This window comes from Sinohyriopsis cumingii, chromosome 1, assembly GCF_028554795.1.
Source record: "Sinohyriopsis cumingii isolate HCF-2022 chromosome 1, ASM2855479v2, whole genome shotgun sequence".
Lineage (NCBI taxonomy): Eukaryota > Metazoa > Mollusca > Bivalvia > Unionida > Unionidae > Sinohyriopsis > Sinohyriopsis cumingii.
In genome coordinates this window covers 72,494,749-72,518,987 of record NC_142961.1, presented here as the reverse complement: position 1 = coordinate 72,518,987, position 24,239 = coordinate 72,494,749, and the positions used below count along the sequence as shown (strand labels likewise).

The window sequence follows — 24,239 nt, the reverse complement described above, 5'->3', positions numbered from 1 at the left end:
CGACGTTGAATCTTCAACCCTTGTGTCAACGATGATGTTCAGGACGGACATGCTCATGTATGTCCGATCCAAGTGGACCGTTGTCTACAGGACCAACAGCAGCCTGTGGATAAGAAGAGTCTATATAGAGAGACAAGGTTGCCTCAAGAGGACTCTGATGTATGGCCCTGCTGTAAGACGAAGTTTGAGGAAAAGAAGATGTCGCAAATGCCCTTTATGTTAAGGGAATATTAACATAAACCAAAGGCCCTTTTCAGGGCCAGCCATATTTCTCGAAAAGAGATAGTCTTTGAATTGCCTACCCCTTTTTTAAAAAAATTTTTTTTTAAAAAAATCCCATGTTAAATTCCCCTTGTCCGTAGAGTGTCCCACGATTTATTCCCATGTTAAATTCCCCTTGTCCGTAAAGTGTCCCACGATTTATTCCCATGTTAATTCCCCTTGTCCGTATATGTTCCCACGATTTTTCGCCATGTTAAATTTCCATTGTCCGTAAAGTGTCCCAGGGGTGTTTTGACTGGAATTTCCATTGTCCGTAAAGTATCCCACTTCACTACTCATAACAGTAATCATCTCGTGTATTCCTCGATCGTCAACAATTAAAATATCATCAATATATTCATAGGAAGAAGTCTCTTCCTTCATCGTTTCAGTGAATCCGTCATCATAGTGAATTTGATCTGTTGTAATAACGATAGATAGCACTGTGAACCAAAAGCAAAACTGGATTCTGGTTGTCCACTTTATAGCAACTTGCCATTGCCATTCTTTTCAAGAAAGATCTACAATAAAATATTGACTAAATAAACGAAATTTATATTTCATCATTATTTGGTATTATTGCCACTCTTGATCATGGTGGTTGTTCAACAACGTTTTTATGAACAGATGAAAACTATAGACTAAATATGGATGAAGAATGGCATGTATATTAGATGTCTTTAATTCAAATTAAACTCATTATATTCAACTTACACTCGTCATATTCAATTTACACTCGTTATATTCAATTTACACTCGTCATATTCAATTTACACTGGTTATATTCAACTTACACTCGTCATATTCAATTTACACTCGTTATATTCAACTTACACTCGTCATATTCAATTTAAACTCGTTATATTTCAATTTACACTCGTTATATTCAACCTACACTCGTTGTATTCAACCTGCTCTAGTTATATTCAATTTACACTCATTTTATTCAATTTACTCTCGTTATATTCAATTTACACTAGTTATATTCATTTTACACTCGTTATATTCAACCTTCACTCGTTATATTCAACCTACACTCATTATATTTAACTTACACTCGTTATATTCAACATACACTCGTTATATTCAACTCGTTATATTTAAATTACATTCGTTATATTCAACCTACACTCATCTTATTCAACGAACAGTCATTATATTCAAGCTACACTCGTTATATTCAATTTAAACTCATTATATTCAACATACACTCGTTATATTCAACCTACACTAGTTATATTCAATTTACACTCATTATATTCAATTTACACTCGTTATATTCAATTTACACTAGTTATATTCATTTTACACTCGTTATATTCAACCTGCACTCGTTATATTCAACCTACACTCATTATATTCAATTTACACTCATTATATTCAATTTACACTCATTATATTCAATTTACACTCGTTATATTCAATTTACACTAGTTATATTCATTTTACACTCGTTATATTCAACCTACACTGGTTATATTCAACCTACACTGGTTATATTCAACCTACACTCATTATATTCAACTTACACTCGTTATATTCAACCTACACTCGTTATATTCAACCCGTTGTATTCAATGTTTTTGAAATTAAAATGCTTCTTATATTCAATCGTGAAAATTACCTTGTCATCGTTATTAGTTGAAGTTCTTCGTTCAAAGTATTTGCAATGTTTGCAAATGTTCTTATAATTATTTATCGTTTTTTTAATAAATTTAAAATAAAAAGAAAATCCTCAAGGTAAATGTTTGTCTGCTTGTATTTCATGCGATTTACTTGAATCTTGGGTGTAAGTGGATATTGATTTCATTGTACTTTGAAAATCACCATTTAGAAGACAAGGAACATTCAGAAGATGATAGCAGAATTCCGAATTTCACTATACAAACATCTTCACGCATCACGTATATAGAGTATTTTACTTGATTAAGTAATCTCTATGTTTATTCAATTTTTATTCGGTGTTAAAATTTGTTTATATCATTCCCAACTAGTCAGTATAGCTCTTTATTCGACAATAACGATATATTTCTCCATCAAACACGTTAAACATGTCCACGTGACTGTGTCTTACTCTTTCTATCCTTGATGTTATAGGTGTGTCTACGATTTTGTATACATACGCAGCTGCGTTGAATTCATTTTCAAATTAGCCACTGTCGTACATTTTAATCGGGCATTTATGAAACCGATGTGTATAACTGTCAATTTCGAAAGTCTATACCGACGATATTTTGGTTGGTTTATCATGGGTTCTACAGATTAAAAGAATATACATTATCTCTATTTTTGAACATTAGGACAAACAGCCAAGTCTGTGAATGACCTTTTTATTTCTGGTCCCCATCTACTCTATCCAACCAAAAGACTAAATTATATATTAACTTCTATCGCCATTAAACGGTGCGTGTAGCACTTAAATAGGATATCAATTACCTTATTATTCCCATTTTGTCTGTGATATTTTGGGTCCCTGATAACAATCTTCCCTATAGATAATTGATAGTAGTTTGTGTTAACCTCTCCGTGGGAATTTACCCAAAGCATTATTGGTTATTCTTTGTGGTCTGCTGTCTTTCGAAAATAATGTTTAATAAGTGGAAGGGTTATAAGCACAGGCTGTGTAAAAAGTAACATTATCTAACAATAGCTTGGTGTTTAGGTGTTTGAGAAAAAGTGGTTGATGGTTGGTTGTTGCGGGTTAAAAATAATGATAATTGGTTATAGGGTAATAAACATTGTAGGGTCATGGTGGCCTAAAATTATTGAAACAAATTAAAGAAAGGGTCATGGTGGCCAATAGTATTAAAACAAATTAAACAAAGGTTTTATTTATTAAAATTATTGGTCGATATAAGGGTCTTGGCTATTATGATTTTCTTTATCGTGTTCGATATAAGGTTTAGGTTGCAGAAAAAATTACCCATGATGCTTTAGATTGATACTACTGTTTTGCAGTTCACTCCCGTCATAACAGCAATGCATCTTTGTTTTGAGAAATCACAATTTCCGGAAGGAACAAAGTGCAATAGCATTAATGTGTTGTGGATGTAGCATCAACCCGGAACTTGAGACGTTTGTATCATTCGACAAACCAGATACATTTTCATCAACTGACGTCTTCAACGTAGCTCGTCGCACACAACAAAACCGTACGATCCGCAAACTTATGTTCACTGAAAGGTGGCGTTATCTATGACTGCTTACGTTTCAAGAGACTGAGAAACCTTGAAGCTGCGGAATTTTTATTATCTGAAAAGCCAAGTACTTCCTTTGGACTGCCAGGACGAAAATGAAATCTTTTTCCGGCGTCTTGTTGGTCTGCTATTTTATGGCGATGTGTGACAGTAAGTACACATAAGTTGTTCTTTTCTTTTTACATGTACATACAAGTTAAACTATTTTGACAGGGCCCTTCAATCCTCCACACCGTCTCTATCTATAGATCACTCAATTTTTTCAGCAGAGGCCGTACTCAAATGATCACTAGTAAGCATGGACTTTCTCAAATATGGAGAGTATTCTATTTGTGCAAAATTGCAGCCAATCCATAACCCCACTCCCACCCCCAAACAAAAAATCCATGCCAGAGTGACCCCTAACATCACAGAATATATTATTGCAATGAGAAAAAAGGATGTACACTGTCTGACACAATACCCGTACTCCCAACTGTTACATTGTCTGGGCATCTCTTTCAAGTCGAGACGCAGCCTGAATGCAGTTGTTAGAATACACATAAATTCAATGGGTTTGGTGATTCGCCTCAGGCTGAGTGCACCATATATATTGCGATTAAAAAATGTATAACTATTTTAGTTGTGACTTTCACCACTTCTAGCGCCATATTTACTCATTGCAGTTAGATCATGTAATGCAATTTTTTTCTTAGATTGTCTCAGCATTTCATTAAAGTTTACAAATTCCAATGAACCATAAGGAGAGAGAGAGAGAAAAAAAAACAACATTACTGTGCTACTCCTGCGGCAGTTCGAGTATCGGTATGCTCAGAATATGCGTTACTTCGTGACGTCGTGATTTATTAGTATTGTTTTCCTTAAGAGAACCAATTCATTCGATGTAGCGAATGACTCTTTCTCTACCGGTATTCTCACTACTCGGCGAATGACTCGTCCTTTACTACTATACTCACTGTGATTTTGACAGAAAACTCAAGTCGCTATACATAATATCCTTGGGCGTGTTAAAAAAGATATTCAGCAACATGTTTAGAATAATATTTAGGTTTTTAAGATGATCAGTACAGCAAAATAAGGTCTTAAATTTGGTGACTGTATAATGGATAAGGAACGAGTTTTCTCCTAACTAAATTTGATGCGCATGCTTTTAGCATTACACCAGATTTTCAGCTGCATGTTGAGCTGATAGTCGAATGCCTACGCTCACCATACTGCTAATGATTTTAAACAAACAGCGTAGACCCTGATTTCCTTTTTAGATTATACGTAGTCAGCTCGAGACCTATGCGGTTCATAATATAGTACTCGTTAGATCTTGATACATTTTGAATCCAATGATAATCTGTTTAGATCATGGCTAAAGGGATTATTCACTAATCTAAATCTACACTGGGTCCAATTTATATTCCTCCTTGATAAGAATGACGTGTTACAAAGTAGGAAGTAGTGAATATACTTGCTGCATGCTCACCAAACTGTTCCATGAATAGGCATATTGTTTTGCAACACTCACTTCCTTTTCAACCCCAATCCCAACCTCAAAGACATCTCTCTCTCTCTCTCTCTCTCTCTCTCTCTCTCCCTAGATGATGATATGCTTCATCAAAAAGCTCCCTTAAAAAACATCAATGTCATTTTTCTTGTATATTTTCTTTTTTCTAAACATTTTATTACTCACAAGGGACAAGATGGGAAATGCTATGTTTAAAAATGTCCATAATTTTAACATTACTCAGCTCTATGGGGATCGGTGTGACACGTAACAAATTAAATTGACAAATAGGTCTAGGTACCGTGGACGAGGCAAGATGAACGTGGGACTAAGTAACTGAAAAATGACAAGAGTTGAAATAATGCAGAGACAAATAAATAATAATGAAATAAGTGTCATCAAATGAGACTTTCCAGAAATCGGTTTATTAAGAAAGCGGTTAGAGCGTACGCCTCAGACGAGGAAGGTCACGGGTTCGAACCCCGATCGAGTCATACCAAAATGGTACTAGCAGCTGCCTCGCTTGGCGCTCAGCATTGAGAGCTTAGTGTTAGGGCTGGTCTGCCTGGTGTCCGGATAATGTGACTGGGTGGGATATTATGCTACATGTCTGCGGCATGATGCCCCGGTGCTAAACATCACTATAAACTTGTTAAAGCTACGTTAAAAATCCAAATCACACACACACACACGCACACGCACACACACACACACACACACACAGAGCGCAGAAATATGAGAAGTTACACAAACATGGATTGGCATGTGTTAATTTTCGGCGGTTAGATAAATTTAATCCTGATTGGCTAAGCTAAATAAGAGGCGTATGTTTTCCAGTCGAAATTCAATGTTTTCAGTATTCTCCCTGGCAAAATCAGTAAGTCTAAGTTTCTGCGGGAAGGCAAGAAGTTTTAAGTCCCGAGGGAGTAGCAAGTAACCGTTCCCTAAAAATTTTCCAAGGTACGAGAGAATAGAAGTTTGAGGGACACGGAATATTAAAGATACAACAGATATTCTGCTACGATAGTGAGTCTCGAAAGCACAAGGTATTTGTCTCAGTCAATTCGTTCTTCGATATGAGTTGGTAATTATTTGTACGAATTTATTTATCTTAAATTCATACGTCATTTTCATTTGATGTGAGTTCGGAAGAAAATTGTTTGTATTTATTTGTCTTGAATGTCATATGACTGATTTATTTTAAAAAATTAATATATTATTTCCTTGATACGAATCTTGAGAGAATAAAGAATCGTGTAGGCTAGGAACTGATATTATTGTGCCTGGAAATGGTATGCCAATTAATTGTTAGTTAACAAATATTAAAGTTAAGACAAGAAGTTAATTTTATTCATTTATTTGTATAATTAAGATGAGAACTCATTTAACCGAGAATCGATAGTATCAACGTTCAGAGCACCTGCCGGCCGCCATTTAGTCCATTTAGTGATTTATTGCCCACAGCAGGGCGTAATGGTTTATTAAGAGGTCTAGATTATGTTATAATCCAGTTAGGGTTGCTGAATATCCAGTTAGGGATATACATTCATCTTCTACACTAGGGTTTCTGTATCTCCTCTCAGGCTGCAAAATGACATATATTGGCTTTAGTTTCTGTTGAATTACGATATGACGATATCTGGCGTAACGATAGGTGAGATAATATTCAATCTCAGAAGTTAAAGACTGACATATACTTATTTATATTATTATAAATTATTTTAACAGAAAAATAGGTCTATATATTCCCCTATGCACAGAGGGCCGAGAGCAGAAGACAAAATTGTGGTTGATTGCGAGCGAGAGAGAGAGAGAGAGAGAGAGCCTGCCTGCCTGCCACCGACGTTGAATTTAGAGTGACCGGCCAGCAACCAGGTTATGCAGGCATGTTGGACAATTAGTTTCGATCTTTCAATCGATTTTATGATTAAATCTGTCTTATAGGTATAAACAGAAACGCTAATTGCATTTTTTATCAAGTCGATAACTCTTTCAAAGAGACATGTATCCTTCAAATGTCATGTTCAACTTCGTTTTGGTTAGTATAATTGATTAAATCGTTATATTCTCCATGACGGTTCGTATTGTTCTGTTCTATATCTCTGCTCATGTCACAGTTTATTCCATCCATTAATTTCATATTTTATTATTTACTTGATCCGGGCAATAATACCTTGGTTGATCATCCTCTAGATAACGGCAACCAACTCCACTACCGCGTAACAATGCTGTTTGTTGCACCATGAAAGAAAGAAAATAAAAATGAACTTTGATTTTCTACAAATTTACGTTCGTTCCACAATGAAGAAAATCTGAAATATAGCTATTTTTCTTGCAACATCAAAGAAAGCAAAATGAACTTTTTTATTTCTGATGTTAATTTGTTTTGTTGCATCATGAAATTAAAACATATTATCCGTGTTTTCCTAATGTACATTTGTTACAAAATGAAAAAAAAACATTGACTTGCATTTCAAATGCACATATACGTTTGGTGCACCATTACATAAAACATGTTCATGTTTTTACTTAGTGGAACAAAGATATATTTGCATTTACAATAAATGTACATTTAATAAAACTCAGTTCATGTTTTTCCTGTCATGATACTACACATGTACATTCAAAAACACTTTTCATGCTGCAACAAATCAAAATTACAAAAAGAAACAAAAGTTTTGTATTTCTTTTCTCTTTCTCGGCGGTACAAAATATTCACATTTCACAAAGTTTATTTTTCTCTTTATGCTGCAGAAAAATCATATTTCATTAAATAAATTTCATGATTTCTTCATGGTGAAAACAAAATAAAGCGCTCACCGTTACGGATCACTGCCATCTCACTTCTGTCTGCGCCGGTTCGGGTCTCGGATTCAGCCAATGTGGGTATGTGAGAAAGTTTCCAGCAGCTTTCTCGTGGGTCGATGGTTCTTTCCGGGGTTTTCCCGGGTTTTTCCTCCACCATTAATACTGGCCGCCATGTATAGCCTATCGTGTGCTGAGAAATGGCGGTAAACCCCACAACAACAACAACAACAACTTATTTGTAATAGACCATGATCAAATCTTCACGAATGGTTTCTTCGTGCGAAATGGATTTTCTTTCATCGTCATGAGTTCAAAGTATCAACTTTGGTCTACTGAACATTCATCCTTTAGTAACATCAGACTTTGAACCAGTTTTTCCCACAGGCAATTCAGCATAACTTTAGTATATGATCTTCCTTCATTCTGTCCGACGTGTTAGAAGCCGATCGGTAGAGCATTATTTTCAGTATGAGATGAGGTCTCGGACTGTAAAATTCAGCTATATCCTGTTATTCAGTGAATGTTTATTTTCATGCCTTATAATGTCACTAGATCGTTAAGTTCATGTATGTGTTTTAGCAAACCTACCCTTTTCTCTTCTTTCGGTCCATGTATGAGAGTCTGTAAGGACGCTTGCCTATGAGTGTACACAATTTCTCATCTTTCAGTCCGTGCATTGGAGTCTATAAGTAAGCTTGTCTATGAGTGTGCACCAGCCGATCTAAGGCCTTCCAGGGACTTCCAGGGCCCTAAGCAGTGAAAATATTATGGTCCCACCCCCACAAAATGTGAAACTCAAACAAAACAATCAATATTAAGAAAGAAAATATGTTTTTATTATTTGAAATAAGAATGATATTTAATGTTTGATTTCAAATAGCTTCCTTCTCGATATTCTGATTTAAGTCACAAAGATCAATGGACTGAATTTCTTTTATCCTACATTAGTATACTTTGCGCATATATAACAGTGAAATTTCCATAGTTCTCCAGAAAGATTCGTGTTCATGTCAACAGGATATGACTCAACTAGATTTTGGGTATCTTGTGAATATTGTTCATCAGACAAATTAATATAAGTTAAACAGGAAAAGTTACTTGACACACTTCACCTCTTTTTTTTCATAAGTACTTGAAGTGTATCAATTATAAAATTGAAAGTAGATATGCGAAACTTGCCTCTAGGATTTAAATCTGTTTCTGGCTCTTTTCGGGATTTGGCTTCTTTAAAGTCAGAATGAGGTAAGATATTTTTTATTTGTATTCAAATCTTTGGAACTTATTTCTAAGTGTGTGCAAGTGATCTGCTAATGATTGATCGAGATCTGCACGTTTTTAAATCCAATTCTTCTTATTGGAAAGTTTTGTAAAATTTCATTCCAAAAAATCAACATGGATACAAACTCTAGCTCTTGCGAGTAGTAAATGGGGGCACCCTAGCGTCAAGGGGAATTAGCATTACAAGACCCCTTGGGCAACTCTAGCGTCAAGGGAAAATTAACATGGAGAAAAATCGTGGGTCAGATTAGCGTCAAGGGAAATTAACATGGAGAAAAATCGTGGGTCACTGTAGCGACAAGGGGAATATAAAATGGAACTATAGTGTGGGTCTGTCTAGCGACAAGGGGAAATTAACATGGGAATAGAGTTTGGGTTTGTCTAGGGACAAGGGGAATTGAATATGGGATTTTTTTTTTTTAAATTTAAATTTAAATTTAAATTTAAAAAAAGGGGTAGGCAATGGAAAGGCTATCTCTTTTCGAGAAATATGGCTGGCCCTGAAAAGGGCCTTTGGGTTTATGTTAATATTAATATTAACATAGATGGCATCTGTCACATCTTCTTCTTAAACTCCTTCTAACTGCCGGTCCATACACAAGTACCCTCTTGAGACATCCTTGTCTTTCTATGTAAACTCTCCTCATCCATTGACTAGTATCTGTCCTATCAACAACAGTCCACTTGGACCTGACATACATGAGCATGTCCGTCCTAAACATCATGGAAGACACAAGGGTGGATGACTCAACTGTGGTCCACATCTTGAAGCTACGAGAATAGGTGAATCAATGCAGTGAACTGCGCTTATTTATAGGTACAGGAAGGATTGAAACGGATCGAATTCATTCACCAATCCGAACACGCGTTACAAAATTCAGTCAGCCCGCATCCAATCCGAAGAGAGCAGTCTGTGACGTCACGTGGTCTATATAGATTCGTTAGCGCTTGTGTGCAGTCAATCTATGCGACAGTGATTCAACATGACGGAAACTCAGAAAACGATCCATTGGGGTGCACCAGCAGGGGAGACTGCCCAAGGGAACCCGGACTTACTTTCAGAAGAGGTACATTGGGATTTTGTGGATTTTCTTACCTCGCAAGAATTTGTTCCGGAACCTTCGTTACCTTCTTCATTACCGCAAGTGGAGAATTTTAGACATAGACAGAAAGAAGAATTGGAGAAATTTATGCAACGACAAAAGGAAGCGGAACAAGCTTTTCTCCTACAGCAACAGCAACAGCAACAAGAAGAGGTAAGAAAAAAACAACAGCAACAACAGCAAGAAGAAGTAGCAGCAAAGAAACAAGAGGGTGAAAATCAAACGGCTACGGTACTGTTGGACATTTTAGCGGAGTTAAGAAGTCTGAAACAAATGTATCAGACTTCTTTATCACGACCGAAGAGAATACGACCTTCCCGAGCTAAACACGCCAACCCTGCGACTAAGCCTATCGTACCACCCTTAGTGATTTCAACCCAATCATCAGAAGTAGGCCTTGGCCGTGGCAAAGGCTTAAGGCAGTTAAAGTTGATTGCTTAAACTCACCCCTACACCAAAATAAAAAGGCCCTTTTCAGGGCCACCCACATTTCTCGAAAAGAAATACAATTTCAATTTGCCAATAACTCAAAAATAAACCCCACCCATTTTACCCTTATAGTACGTGTCTGTGTATGAGTGCGTGAGTGTAGCTTCTTATTTTAAAATCAAAACTCAAAGACACTTACCTTATATCATTCATGTATTCTTTTATCCATTTTTTACAATCCAATTCACAGCACAACACTTTAATTAAAAGTTCATTGACTTCTTCTTTCTCCTTCTTTAGTCTCTCTGTTTTTTGAATTTCTTCACCGTTTTTTCCTCATTTTCTTCCCTTCTTCTTTTCTTCTCCTGTTTCTTTGCTTCTTTTAAATAGAATTGTCTTCTTTCTTCCTCTGAAGAATCCCTCTCTTCTTTCGAAGAATCCCTCTCTTCTTTCGAAGAATCCCTCTCTTCTTCCGAAGAATCCCTCTCTTCTTCTGAAGAATCCTTCTTTTCTTCTGACTCCTCTTGTTTCTTTTTTGGGCAATCTGGAGACCAATGTCCTTTTTCTTTACAATAATAACAGGTATCTTTACTTTTGTCTTTTTTAGCCCCTGTTTTTTTTCTTTTTTGACGGTCTGGACACTCTGAAGACCAATGCCCTTTCTTCTGACAGATATAGCAAGTATCCTGACTCTTATCTCGAAAGGAAGGAGAGTAGTCTGTCGGCTGGTCTGAAGAGAATTTTCTAATGACCCCTCGCAAAGCTCTGACGAAACGTTCGATTTGGCTAGTCTCTTCCATTGTTCTCCTCGGTTTGAGAGTGAAATGAATAGTGAAAGGACAAGACACACCCTTTTTATATACGCTGGTTTGCCATGACTATAAATTAGTCTATGGTGTTTGAACTTGAGTCATTTGACGTTTTGCACTCAAGATGAAACGATCCTATTCATTCGAGAAGAAAGAAGAAGAAGAAAGTAAGAGGCAGAAACGTGATCTATCGCCTCGTACCAGGGCTGAAATCTTGGCACAAATTCATGCCAGTGATTTTGAAGAGGACATGAGTGAACCAGAATCCGAACCCTCTAAACCAAGTTCACCACCCTTAGTCAACCCTGAAAAGTACTATACGATTCGAGAGACGGAAAAGCGCTCCTCTAGAAAATTTAGAACCACGGCTTACAAATACACGGTGAAGTTTAAAGATTTCAAGGCCGACGTACCCTTGGAGAAAGCAGAAGGGTTTATCACCGAGATGTGGGATTCTTTGCTCACCGCACTCAAGCGACAATGTCAACCTAAAGAAGACGATCGCTTGACACTATCCATAGATCACGACGGTTTGAAATCCCCTGTTTGGATCGAGTTTAGCAGACCCGCAGAAGTAACCCCTTCCAAAATCATGGACAAGATTCAACACGTACAACAATCTAATGACCAGTTTGACATCACCGATGGTAAAGCCACACTTAAAATGGCCCACGTCTCTCTTCCTCAAGGGACAGGACGCAAAAAGATGTTATTGGTGGACAACCTTCGCAACACCAAAACAAGTCTCGTCCGAATTCACAAGCCTCAAGACCAGATGTGTTTAGCCCGTGCCATCGTGGTGGGACGAACCTATGCCAACAAGAACGACACGGTAGAATGGAAAAGAACCTGGAAAACTATTCAACAATCCGATCGAGCCAAACAACGAAATGAAGCAGAACTCCTGTTACAACAAGCCGGACTGTCCAAAGACACACCCTGTGGCATTCCTGAGATGCAAAAATTGCAAGATGCCCTAGCTCCACGCTACACCTTGAAAGTGCACCCTCAAGAAATGCGTGGAACTCTGTTGTTTCGAGGCCAAGATTTTAAGGACGGAAAATACATTCATGTCTATTATCACGATGAACATTTCGATACCATTACCAGTATCACTGGATTCCTGGGATACAGTTATTATTGTGAGAAATGTGATTATGGTTATAACAATCGAGAGCAACACAAGTCTTGTGGATGGAAATGCCCAGGATGTTTGGCCTCTCCACCCTGTCTGAGCGAAGAACCAGTGCCTCGTTCAACTTGTCTGCGCACGTTTGTCAGCCCTACCTGTTACCAACAACATTTGAAAACACAAGGTTCACAGAAGAAATGTGCTTGTCAACTCCTGAGATTGTGCCATACGTGTGTACAAGGCATACGTACCAATAGTACCAAGGCACACGTATGTCGAGGAAAGAAAAAATGCCACATTTGTCACCACATCGTGGACTTGGAACACGAATGTTACGTGCAAAAATACCAACCCCCACCAGAGGAAGAGGACGGTCACAAGAAGAAAGGCAATTTCATCTTTTTCGATTTCGAATGCATGCAAGAGACCGGCATTCACATTCCTAATTTCTGCGTGGCTCATTGAGCGTGCGAGAAGTGCATTCAAGAACCTATCTTCAGTCATTGCCCTCACTGCAGCAAGATTCCCGGAGGAAGTGAAAAAATCTTTCGAGGACCAAACACGTTAGCCGATTTTGCCCAATGGGTCTTAGACCCCATCGACAAGACGTGGAGCCAAGAGGACATCGAACGTTACGGAGATTGTCATCGTCATGCCACGGTGATGGCTCATAATTTCTCCGGATACGATGGACAGTTTCTTCTCAGATACTATACGGAACAAGGCACCGAACGTCCTAAAGTCACTTTGAACGGAGCCAAAATCATTTTCATGCAAGTGGGACAAGTACAGTTTAAAGATTCGATGAGTTACTTGGCCATGCCTTTGAGTCGAATGCCTAAAACGTTTGGAATGACAGAAATGGCTAAAGGGTACTTTCCACACTTTTTCAATACGGAAGCCAATCAACATGCCGTTCTACCCCATTTACCTGAGGCTCACTATTACGACCCCGACAACATGCGTACCGAACAACGAGAAGCTTTCTACGCTTGGTACCAGGCTCATGCCTCTGACCCCTTCGACTTTCAGGAAGAAATGTTAAAGTATTGTCGTTCCGACGTGGACATTTTACGGCGTTGCTGTGGAAAATTTCGAGAACTGTTCGTGGAACACGGAGGGGTCGATCCTTTGAAAGAAGCTTGCACCATTGCCAAAGCGTGTTCCTTAGTGTACCGCCAACGATTCATGCCTGAAAACACCGTGGCTGTCATCAGTCCTCAAACGACCCACTATGTCAAGCGTCAATACTCGGTCAAAGCCCTACGTTGGTTACATTACTTGTGCGACAAGGAAGACAAATGGATTCAGCATGCCCGCAACGGAGGAGGCGAAAAGAGCATCGGAACGTATTCGGTAGATGGCTGGGACTTAGAAAACCCCAAGATCGTGTACGAGTTTAACGGTTGCTTATTTCACGGATGTCCCATCTGTTACCCTGACCGTGACACTAAAAATCAGTTTTTGCAACGAACCATGGAAGACTTGTACCAGGACACTTGTCAGCGACGCCTAAAGTTAGAACAGCAAGGATACCAAGTGGTGGAAATGTGGGAACACGAGTACGATCACCGTTTGAAAACCGATCCCGAGTTTAAACGCCTCGTGGAAAGTTACCAGTTCATGGACCCGCTGAACCCGAGGGATAGTTTGTACGGAGGAAGGACCAATGCCACCTGTTTGCTGTACCAAGCCGACGAAGAGAAAGGAGAAGAAATCAAATACTTGGACGTGTCTTCGCTGTATCCCTACGTGTGCAAATATTGTCGCTTTCCTGTAGGGCACCCGCAATTGTTGACGGAACACATCGACCTGAAAAACATTCGACAATACGAAGGCTTGATCAAGTGTAAAGTTTTGCCTCCCACGAACCTATACCATCCCGTCTTACCTCACCATTGTCAAGGCAAACTGATGTTTCCCTTGTGCCGTACTTGTGCCGAAACGTGCAACCAGGACCAACCTTGCCATCACAGCCAGGAAGAACGTGCCTTGACGGGAACCTGGGTCAGCGTGGAATTGTTCAAAGCTCTGGACATGGGATACCAACTGTTAGAAGTGTACGAAATTTGCCACTTTCCCAAGACACAACAGTACCACAAGGGTGACCCTACTCAGAAAGGCATTTTCGCCGACTACGTGGATGCCTTTTTGAAACTGAAACAAGAAGCCAGCGGCTATCCTTCCTGGTGTCACACTCCCGAAGACCAAATACAATTCAAAGAGAAATACTACGCACAAGAAGGCATCTCTTTAGACCACATCGAAAAAAACGAAGGCAGGCGATCGTTTGCCAAAGTGATGTTAAATTGCTTGTGGGGTAAAATGGCACAACGACCGTGTTTACCCAAGACGGAATATTTGACAGAACCTTCCCGCTACTTCCAGATGATTCACGACAAAACCAAATACATGAAACACGTGGACGTCGTTCGAGAGAATTTGATCTTGGTCAATTACGAAGAAGATCTGGACTTTGTACAAGACGACCCTTTTGGAAATGTCATCATTGCGGCTTACGTGACAGCTCATGCTCGCTTAAAATTGTACGAAGCTTTAGAACTGTTAGAAGAACGCGTCCTGTACTTTGACACGGACAGTTGCATTTACATCCATCACTCGATTCAACAGCACCCTGACATCGAAGGAGACCGTTTAGGAGCCTGGACAGACGAGCACCCCGACGACAAGATTCTAAGTTTCGTCAGTGGTGGTCCCAAAAATTACGGCTACGAATACCGGGACAAACAAGGAGAAGTGTACACGACGTGCAAAGTGAAAGGACTGACTCTGAATCATCGTACCAGTCGAGTGGTCAACTTTGGGGTATTGAAAGAAGCCTTGCAATCGGGAGAGGATGGAAACTTTAAAGTGACCACTTATCAACCGAACAAGATTGTACGTTTACCCACTCACCACATCGTCAGTCGGCCCCTGGAAAAAATCTATCAGATCGTGTAGCAGAAGCGAGTGAGACTTCCCAATCATTTTACGTTGCCGTACGGTCACATCGATATTGGTCAGCATATAAAAAGGGACAACGGCCAAGACCAATAGTTCATTGTTCATTGAAGTAACTTACCATGTCGTTGACGAAGAAGAAACCAGATTGGTTAGGAGTCAAATGTTGGACATCACCGAGACCAGGGTTTTGAGGCTTGGACACAAGAGGTGGTCCAGTATGTACGAGAGTTATTCAAGGAAAAAAGTTACTTTTCAACCTGTGTTAGTGACAGTGCCAGAAGAACCCGTCACCCAGGACAGGACTGTCGTGGACAGGCCTGAAAGACCCTTTCGGGAGGACACTTGTGTGACCTTACCCCCTACTATAGAACTGGTTAGACCTTTACCCAAAACATGTAGTTGTTGTACAGACACTTGTTTTTTTATTCCACGTTCATGTGCCTTTTATTCTTGTACTTAAGCCTTTGGCTTTTATGTATTTTTGTCTTTCGTATTCATGTTTGAAAAAAACATTCAATAAACGTATTCTGAAAAAGTATATAAACTCTTGTCTTGTTTGTTTTTTCGTGTCACAAGTGACATTCCTCACACCATGGCTACCTCTACTGTCTCTGCTCCCTCTTCCTCTACTGTCAAAGTCATCGACGAACACTTAGATCGTGCCAGTTGGGAGGCTTTGTATCTTCGCCATCCCTTTAACATGCTCATTGCTGGACCTAGCGGTTCAGGCAAAACCGAATTCGTCAAACGTTTGATCGAACATAAACATCATTTGATCGATCGACCCCCTCAACGCATCGTGTGGTGTTACAAAGAGTGGCAATCGGCGTACAGCCTCTTGCGAGAAAGTCAAGGCGATTCCATCGTGTTTGTGGAAGGCATTCCTAAAGAAGACGACGGCATCGTCTCTGACTCCCGTCAAACCCATTTGGTCATTTTCGACGACATGTTAGGAGAAGACGAAGAAGAAATTAAACTGTGGTTCACGCGCAAAGGGCATCACCGTAATGCCAGTGTCGTTTACATCACCCAAAATTTGTTTCAACAAAGTAAAGCCCATCGCACCATCAGTCTCAATGCGCATTACGTGGTCTTGTTTAAAAGCCCTCGAGATAAATCGCAAGTGCAAGTCTTAGCCAAACAGTTAGGAACGCCTTGGCTGACTCAGGCGTACGACGATGCCACTCAAACGCCACACGCCTATTTACTCGTCGATTTGAAACCTACGACTCCCGAGGATTTGCGATTTCGTACCCACTTGTTTCACCACTGGTGCCAAGACGGAGGGCCTGTCCTGTACACGTCTCCGTCCTCGACTTCATTTCACTCCCCATCAAAAAATCTATAAAAACCTCAGACCCTTTTTCGTCTGTCTCACACAGTGCGAACATGACGTCCCTTCAGTCGCATCTTCCCGTCAAATTGATTCGTGCCTTGTATGGCATCAGTCGAGAAAAAAATCCACAAACACGAGATCGTGTCTTAGAAGCTAGTCTCAAAGAAGTCTTACGATGGTTCACGGTGACGGCACGTCAATTACTCCAAGGAATCATTCAGATTCCTCATCAAACCAAACGCTTTTTTGATCGAAACAAAGTCGCTTTGGTCCAACTGGCCGATCCCCGCATCGACACTCAAACCAAAAAACAAATCATTTTGAAACCTGGAGGGAGCGGTACTCTAGGAGGGGTCATCATTCGCTCACTCTTAAGATGGGATCCTAATGCCCCCAAAGTTATACCCAAGACAAAAGTCCAACGAAGCCCCAAGAAGAAAAAGACCAGGTCCCCAAGGAGAACTTCTCCAGTGGCAGGACCCTCCTCTTACCAGACACCACCACCACCCCGGAAAAAGAAAAGAAGCCCCCAGAAAAAGAAAAGTCCACAGAAAACTAGTCGCAAGAGAGGCACTTCGACCAGGACGCAACCTTACACTCGCAAACCACGACCTGCCACGGCGGTGACTGCGTCTCCGGCAGCTTCACGTTTGTCCACTTCTCCGTTAATGACACCCAGAACTGAAGAGTACTTGGAGACGTTGATCACACCAAGAACTTCTCCGTTGATGACCCCCAAAAGAACTTCCCCAGTGGCAGGACCTTCCAATTTAGTGGCAGTGCCTGCTGCTCACAAAGTACCTTCTCCCAAAATCAAAGTTCAAGAAAGATCGGGCATGTTACAAAGTTTACTGGATTTGTCCAAGCAAGAACTGGCTCGATTTAGTCCGTTACGTACCCCTGCACGACGTGTCATGCCTGTCCTCAAACTAATACGACGTAAAGACAATCAGTGGCGACGCGTTCCAGTATAAAAAAGGCCTGTGACCAAGTCGGGTATCAGTGTTTTTTGGTGCTCCTGAAGACTCAAAGATGTCACCCTCCAGAAAACCCCAAGGAAAGAAAAGGAAAGGACTGCCACCACGTTTAGCCAAACATGGGGACATGTTATCTGTCCTGTCCAAAGCTTCTCCACCCCTACGAAAAAAACTCATTCAAACAGCCTCCAAAGAGGTCATCGATACCTTGTGCGAATGTTGTTTGAACGTTTTAAAAGGCACGATCCCTTTGTCCAAACACCAGAAACAATGCTTAGGGAAACATCGTCACGTTCTTCGCCAATTGGTTCAAAAGAAAATTCCCATTCGTCAAAAAAAGAAGATGTTAGTGCAACGTGGAGGTATTTTACCTCTCTTGTTAGGCCCCATACTGAAAGGAGTCTTGGGAACCATGTTGGGAGGACTGATGGGAGCAAGATAAAAAGGCCTCGGAAGTTCCAAGATCTCAGAATCGACCCCTGACAACCCCATGGAGGGACGAAAACTAGCTTTAGTGCTTTACAAACGATGGATGGAATACCATCGGTGGCAAGAACAACACACCCCGCATTTACCTCCCAATCCCCATTTGAGCGAGATGTCCCAGTTACAACACGAATTGCAGTCAAGATTTGTCCGAAACAGAAAAATCGCAAAAGTACGGTCAACTCTTGCAACGACTGCAACTCTTTCACCAGAAAGCTTTAGACGAAACAGCTCTACCCACTCTGAAAGATTTTAAGACCTTGATGAAAAGTCCAGCACCATCACCAGTACCAGTACCAGTACCACCAGTACCCGTGACCAAGACAGAAAAAGGAGAAGAAGAAGAAGGGTTTCAAACTCCACCAGAAAAAGTACGCAAGTTAACAACACCACCTACCTCCAGAATTGGATGGATTAAAAAGATGATGGCCACCCCTTCTTCCTCACAAGAGAAAAAGAAAGTGAAGACAGAAGTGAAGACAGAAGTGAAACAAGAACCGATATCCCCCGCTCAGACATCCTTCTCCTCTTCGACACCTATTCCTGGCCGCACACGCAAAGCATTGCAATCCAAGAAAATACCCCAAGAGAAAAAGAGTAGCATCCTCCAAGAGTGGGTGTCTTATTAACACACCAACCAACACAAAAAAATGGAAAAAGTCTTATCCAGCATTTACTACGATCCCTCCCATCCTGCAGGTTACGCAGGAGTTCAAAAATTGTATCGTGCTGCCAAAACGCGACTGAAAAGTCTCCGTTTACCTCAAGTGCAACGATGGTTACAAGAACAAGCTACCTACACTTTACACAAACCCATTCGACGCAAGTTTGCCAGAAGTCGCACCCGAGTGGAAGGCATCGATCATCAATGGCAAGCCGATTTAGCCGATGTCTCTCATTTGGTCAGCTACAATCGTGGCTACAAATATTTGTTTTGTGTCATCGACGTCTTTTCCAAATTTGCCTGGGTCGTGCCCTTGACTTCCAAATCGAGCAGCGAGTTAGTGCGAGCCCTGCAACGGGTGTTGAAACAAAGCGGTCGTCACCCTCTTCGATGGCAAACGGACAAAGGTACCGAATTTCTGAACCAAGCTTTCCAAAAAGAATTAAAGAAACGTGACATTCATTTTTTTACCACCGAGAATCCCGAAACCAAAGCCAGCATCGTGGAACGTTTTCAACGCACTTTGAAAGAACGCATGTGGAAATATTTTACGCATCACCACACTCTGAACTACATCGACATCTTACCGCACCTGGTGCAAGCGTACAACCAATCTTACCATCGAAGCATCGGACGTGCCCCGCAAGACGTGACTCCCGACAACGAAGTGTTGGTGTTTGAGCGCCTGTTTGGTACGTCCCCGACGAGGGCTGTCCCCAAGAAAAGTGGAGAGTTGGCCGTAGGAGATTGGGTGCGCATTGGCAAAACCAAACGCACTTTCGACAAAGGTTACTTACCTAACTGGACGACCGAATTGTTTCGCGTCACTGGACGAGTGCATGGCCGTCATCCTGCCGTCTATAAATTGGAAGACATGAACGGAGAAGTACTCAAAGGAACGTTTTATTTGCCCGAGTTACAACGTGTCACCAAAAAAGAAGACGACGTGTACGACATCGAAAGCATTCTCGAACGCAGAACCCGTAAAGTGGGCAAACGACGTGTCAAAGAAGTCAAAGTACGTTGGAAAGGATATCCGCCCAGTTTTGATTCTTGGATCGACGCTTCGCAAGTCATCGACTATAAAAAGAAGTGACCATCATGCCTTTTCACACAGACGCAGCTACGTCGACCACTCCTCCTTCACCCAGTTCTTCTGTGCAAGATTTACAAAAACAACCCTTGTGGGTGTGGTGTTGAGAACGTGTGCCTAAAACGCAAATCGTCTTTTTCTGCCAAATCTTCGTGGTGTATTGTGTCATCGGGGCAGCCATCGCCAATTTGAGTTTGCAACAAGGAGACAAACAATTGTGGACCATTTTATTGAGCAGTTGCATCGGTTACCTGCTTCCTAATCCCTCCCTGAAATTCACCTCCAACGGGAACCACGGGAACCTTGTGTCCAGTGCCAGTGCCAGTCACCACTCCAACCACAACCAGAACCCCATTTTGGGCGGAGACACGCCTCTGACGTCCACTAACCCCTCGGACAGCCACAGAACTCTGGAATTATGAGTCACCAAAACCAATTTTACTTAACCTTACCCAGTGACAGTTCCATGGAGGTGTTTCCCAAGAACACGTTGTGCTGTTACACGGCCAAATTACCTCAAGCCATCCCCTTAGATCACGAAGCCCATTGGGAAGTGGCTTTAGTAGAAATGATTCACCCGACCCAAGTCCTCAATGTCCTTCCCAATCAAAATTTTTTTGATGTGGAAGTTCATGACGAACAATTGCAACAGTGGATGGATAGCAATGTCAAATATGACAAGAAAACCCGTACACAAAAGTACACCACCTATCACTTGTTCATTTCCCCAGGCTATTATTTTAGTGGTCAACATTTGGTCAGTACCATAGCCTCCAGGTTTAATGCCGTGTTTCTGAAAGCTTTGGAGCATGTTAACAAAAGTGTCACCATGGAGTACCACAAAGCAGCTCGTCGCTTCTTGATGAAATTTGAACGGAGTAAAATCCTGTCCATTTTATTTTGTCCTGAATTGTATGACATGTTGGGCGGAAACACGAACCTGAGAATGAGCATGATGAAGAAAAGCGAATTACCCATCGTTTACGACAACGAGTCTTTTAGCAAGTTATTTCGTGCCCCGGTAGAACTGAACCAAGGACTGAATTTGATGTTTGTGTACTCCGATGTGGTGGAGTATAACGTGGTGGGACACACATCCGTACCGTTACTGCGTGTCATTCCTTTCAAAGTGGATTCTGCCACGAACACTGACGAGGAAGGTGGAAACACTTACCACGTCCACCGCGAATTTGTACATCCTCACTATTTGCCTGTCAGCAAGTCGTATTTGGACACGGTCAACATTACTATAAAAGGAGATTTGGGACAAAATATTCCATTCACCAAAGGAAAAGTCACGGTGAAACTCCATTTTCGAAAACGGTTTTCTCACGATTCGTAAGTCATGTATCCAGTGTACCGAGGGGTTGCTCGACAGCGAGGACACGGTTTAGGAGATATGTTAAAATCGGCCTTTCGTTCGGTGGCCCCGGTGTTGAAACCGATGGTGACACGCGGATTGCACGCCTTGAAAGATGCGGCACTGACGCAAGGCAAAGAATTTCTCCAAAATGTCATCATCGACAAACAAAACCCTAAAGAAGCCTTCATGAGGGCAGGCAAAAATGTCTTGCTGCAAACGGGCAAAGACATTTTGGGTCACCGAGAAACACCTATAAATGCCCTGCACGCTACCGAGTCAGGCATTCAGCAAGGACAAGGCAGAAAGAGACGACGAAGAAAACACCCTTTCACCAGACTTCAAGCGAGAAAGGCCAAGAAAAGAAGAACCGTTCGAGACTTAGACGTTTTCGATTATTGAGAAAAGAGACAAAAAAAAAATGATGCACCGAGAATCTTGCGCTTGTTCCAAGACGGAACTGGATCTGTTTGCCATGCCCCCCACGATGATGACGATGCAAGAATCCCAGTGGGTGGAATTTCACCCCGTCTCCTCACTGACCGATTCCGCTCCCATCGAGTTTGAAATCAAAGGACAGCCCGAAGATTACATCGATCTGAATAGCAGTTACTTGTACCTGAAAGTCAAAATTCTAGATGAGACTGGAGGTGCTATAGACGATGAAGCAGTAGCTCCCGTCAACAATTTCATGCATTCCTTGTTCAGTGGAGTGGACTTGTACTTGAATAACAAACTGGTCAGTAGCAGCATGGATACTTACCCTTATCGTGCCTACCTGGAAAATCTCTTGACGTACGGAATAGATGCCAAGAACACTCATCTCAATGCCTGTGTGGTATGGGAAGCTGACGAACCTACCAAGTTTGAAATATTGGAAACTGATGAAAAGAAAGACAACAATGATGGATTTGTAGAACGAAGAAAGAGAATCACGGGAGCCGACACAAGTTTAGAACTGATGGATCGTTTGCATTTGGACATGTGGTTGCAAGAAAAGTATTTGCTGAACGGGGTGGATGTCCGCCTGAGACTGAATCGTAGCAGTGCCGCTGTCCATTTGTTGGCTGATAGTGACGGTTACAAAACCAAAATCCTAGAAGCCAGACTCTACGTACGCCGTGTGGAAGTGTTACCTAAAGTGGGAAACGACATCAGTCAGACGTTGAGCAGAACGACTGCCAAGTATCCCATACGACGCGTGGAAGTGAAAACCTTCACCATTCCCAAGGGACAGCGATCCATGATCGAAGATCATCTGTTCCAAGGACAGTTACCCAAACGTTTGATCGTTGGTATCGTCGAGAATACAGCCTTCAACGGAGCTGCCGAAAAAAATCCTTTCTACTTCAACACTTTGGCGTGTCCGAAATCGAAGTCAGTCGCGATGGCAAGACCTTGTGTACCCGACCTTTCGAACCTGACTTTACCAAGAAGAATTACTTGAGATCGTACTTGTCCCTGTACGAAGCCACCGGACAGTTAGGAACCAATACCAGTCACGGTATTACGTACGAGGATTATGCAGGAGGCTACGCTTTGTGGGCTTTCGATTTCACTCCAGACCAAGGCAGCGACGAGGGACATTTCCACCCTATAAAATCCGGCCAGATTCGTGTGGAAATTCAGTTTAAAGACCGAGACCCTGATGAAACGGTGAACGTCATCCTGTATGCAGAATTCGATAATACCATAGAAATCAACAGTTTGAGAGAAGTCATCCTAGATTACTAGAAACCATGGAAGACTGTTATCCCTCTTTACCTAGTGGAGAAACTTTTAGTGTTGGATTATTGTTAAAAAATGTTAGAGTTGTTGTTGTTTAGTGTTAAGTGATTTTTGAATAAAAAATGTTGTGTTTTGAAAAAATTGTTTGATGTTATATTGTTGGATTATTGTTAAAAATGTTAGAGTTGTTGTTTAGTGTTAAGTGATTTTTGAATAAAAAATGTTGTGTTTTGAAAAAAATGCCTTTGTCGTTTGTTTAGCTATAAGAATGTTGGATTGATGCTCTTTCATTTCTTACTATCCCTCTCATGACACTCACTAAACGTTGCGACTCAAAAACCGTGTGGGGGATGTTTTCCTTCACGTCCGCGCTTTGACTTTAAGAACCGGGTTGTTTCCAGTCTAACCATCCATTGTCGACTCATCCTCCTAAGAAGATGTGCTCCAAACTAGCTAAACTCAACGAAGCCTACGTGAATTTGCATAGGGTCAGACACAGTCTGATACCGAAGCCAGAAGAAATAGAGAATGTGAGAATGTTAAAAATCACTGAAGACCTGATAGAAGAGCTCTTCAGAGAAGAAATGAACAGGGAAAAAGAAGAATGGACAGAGAAGTACAGACTTCAGAGACAGCAGCAACAACAACAATAAGAGCAGCAGCAGCAACCTGAACCTGACAGAGGCTTTGTCGATTGTCGTATCGACACCAAAGAGTTCTTCTTCTCTTTCCGAAGAAGCAGACCTATCGCCAGAAAGTCTATCCTCAGAGGACATCGCATTCTTAGAAACTAAAAAGAATGCCATAGCAAACAAAAAAAACAGCCCTTTTCAGGGCTACCCAATACTCTAGAAAAGAAATAACAATCGATTTGCCAATGTGTGTAGGTAGAGTAATGTGAAAATAAACACTAACTCTTTTTTAAAAAAATGTGAGGGTATGTGTTTGTGTGTTTGTGTTTGTAAGTGGTTAAGTAAGTTGGTATGGATAGTAGATTAAAATGATGTCTTTTTTGGTGTTTGAGGTGTATATTTGGAGTTAGATTGGATTGCTTTGCGTATGTGGATAGTCTATTGAAGTGATTTATAAAAAAATTTAAAATAGTGATGGGTAGCATAA

At 41.0% G+C, this 24,239-nt stretch overlaps 1 protein-coding gene across 3 annotated transcripts in view; it reads left to right on the top strand.

The window, feature by feature from the left end:
- Nucleotides 1-3,238: 3,238 nt before the first annotated feature.
- The window catches only part of LOC149807110 (pancreatic triacylglycerol lipase-like), a 61,452-nt gene continuing 40,451 nt past the window's right edge, over nt 3,239-24,239 (top strand). The window contains exon 1 of one of the 3 annotated variants that reach the window (XM_089962131.1): nt 3,239-3,608. In XM_089962131.1, coding sequence (XP_089818257.1) covers nt 3,554-3,608 — 55 coding nt within the window. In that variant the 5' untranslated portion in view covers nt 3,239-3,553. The remainder of the gene's footprint in view (nt 3,609-24,239) is intronic. The other 2 variants (XM_089962111.1, XM_089962120.1) reach the window with 2 other exon arrangements.